The sequence below is a fragment of the Hipposideros armiger genome, unplaced genomic scaffold, assembly GCF_001890085.2.
Source record: "Hipposideros armiger isolate ML-2016 unplaced genomic scaffold, ASM189008v1 scaffold_804, whole genome shotgun sequence".
Classification (NCBI taxonomy): domain Eukaryota; kingdom Metazoa; phylum Chordata; class Mammalia; order Chiroptera; family Hipposideridae; genus Hipposideros; species Hipposideros armiger.
Window position 1 is genome coordinate 450,484 of NW_017732154.1, and position 1,906 is coordinate 452,389.

The 1,906-nt window shown below is 59.2% G+C and overlaps 1 protein-coding gene across 2 annotated transcripts in view; it reads right to left on the minus strand.

The window, feature by feature from the left end:
* The window catches only part of TOP2B (DNA topoisomerase II beta), a 56,034-nt gene extending 55,305 nt beyond the window's left edge, over positions 1–729 (minus strand). For both annotated transcript variants that reach the window (XM_019628675.1, XM_019628674.1), the window contains exon 1: positions 14–729. In XM_019628675.1, the coding sequence (XP_019484220.1) occupies positions 14–73 (60 nt within the window). In that variant the 5' untranslated portion in view covers positions 74–729. The remainder of the gene's footprint in view (positions 1–13) is intronic.
* Between the last annotated feature and the right edge of the window lie 1,177 nt (positions 730–1,906).

Sequence of the window (1,906 nt, forward strand, 5' to 3'; positions counted from 1 at the left end):
GCCCGCCACTCACCACCCAGGTCAGCGCCCCGTTGCCGCCGGCTCCCGCGCCGCCGCCGCTCGCCTTGGCCATGGCGGTGCCTCCGATCACAGGCCCCGAGGCCCCAGCCGCCGCTCCCGCCTCCCTGCGGGCTGCTCGGCCCCGCTGCTCCGCACCGACAGCTCCGCTCGCCGTGCTCCTAGCGGCGCCGCCCCCAGCCCCCCATCGCCGAGACCCGGGGCGGACGTCCGGCCGAGCCCACCGAGGAGGCCGCGCCGCCCGCCGCCCTCAAACTCGAGGCGCGGCGGCCGCGTCGCCCGGGCCTAGCGCGACCGCGGAGGCAGAGGTGGAGGAGGAAGCGGGAGGACGCCGCGGCAGCTAAGTGGCGGCGGTGCCTCCTCGCCCGCCTGCGGGCGCCTCAGCTAGCGGGGCCGAGGTCCCGAGGAGCCGGCGGCGAGAACAGCCGGGGAGCCCAGGGCGTCCGGACGTGGCGGGGACGCAGCGGCGCCTTGTCCTTCCTCACGCTCCGCGACGGCCGGCTGCTCCGGGTGCTGGAGTCGCCGCCCGCCGCGGCTGCTGCTGCTGCAGCTGCCTCAAAGGCCGCCTTCGTCGGGCGCCCTGCAGTCCCGGCTTCTTCACATCCACACACCGAAAGGGACAATAAACAGAGCCGCCGCCGCCGCGGTCGCCTCTCTCTTGTCCGGCATAACACCGCACACACACATTCGCACACCGGGGAGGGAGGGCGCGGCGACCGCCCCCGCTGTCAGTCAGCGCACCGTGGCCCAATCGGGGCCTTGTCGCCAAAGCCTCTCGGCCAATCCCAAAATTCCAAGCCCCCGGAGGGGCGGGACCCGAGGGGGGAAACGTCATTGCGGGTAGCAACCGAAGGGAAGACTTGGGGTTTTTTGTTTGTGTGTGTGTCTGTGGGTTTTCCATTTGAAGGGAGATCAGGGGCTTCTGTCAAGGGTCATTTGAGGGCGGCAAAGGGAAAGGGTCGAATTCGCCTCGGGTCGATTGTAATCCTCCGAGCGTGCTGTTTACTCTAAGACCTACCAGCAAAGCCGAGGCATTTCTTTGCCTGGGGCCGCTGGGGTGTGTGTGGAGGGGGGTGGATTCGAGGGCAGGAAGAAGCTGGGGGCTGTCCCAAAGGGAAAGTATTTTTAAAGAGCGGTTGTAAACCACTGGTAAGACGTTGTAGCTCACTGGTGCAAGGAGCGCCCTGTGACTCGGCCTCCCCAAGGCCCCAAGTGGACTCTGCTGCCGAAAGAACCCTTTGCTCAGACCTTCCCCTCCTCCATCTCCTTCCTCCCTCCCCTCCCCTCCCCTTTTCCCCAAAAGGGATACGGTCAGTTTCAAGAAAAATGCATGTAAAGAACTTAAAGAAGAGACACACAGAGAACGTTCCAGGGAAATAATGCAGGTTGGGTTGAGCGTTCTCCTTCTGTTCTTTGTTGACCTTTCTTCTCTGAACAATGCGGAAATGTCACTGTCACTTTTCTTTCTCATTCGTCCAGAACTGTGCCTGCTACCTCTGAGAGGGCCGGTTTAATTTTTTAAATTACTTTCAATAGAATTTTAAATGCACACTAAGGAATAATTTCATTCCCATTAAAGCTTTCTAAGAACGAAAATTACCCATACAGCCACACCAAAATCTTTGGCAGATGGAAGATGGCTTTACTTCATCCTGCTTTTCAATGTAATTCCATTCAACAAGTATTTATTGGACTCACACTCTGCCATCCTGTGCCAGGCTCTGCCATGGGTTCAAAATAAAAACAGGGCCCCTGATTTCAAGTCATTTATAATCTGACCTGTGAGACAGACTAAAAGGGAGTTAGCTATCACCAAAATGATTACTTGAGGTCATGTGGTGCAACCAAATAGTGACAAGAGAGCTTTTTTAAAAGATGAAAACTGTAT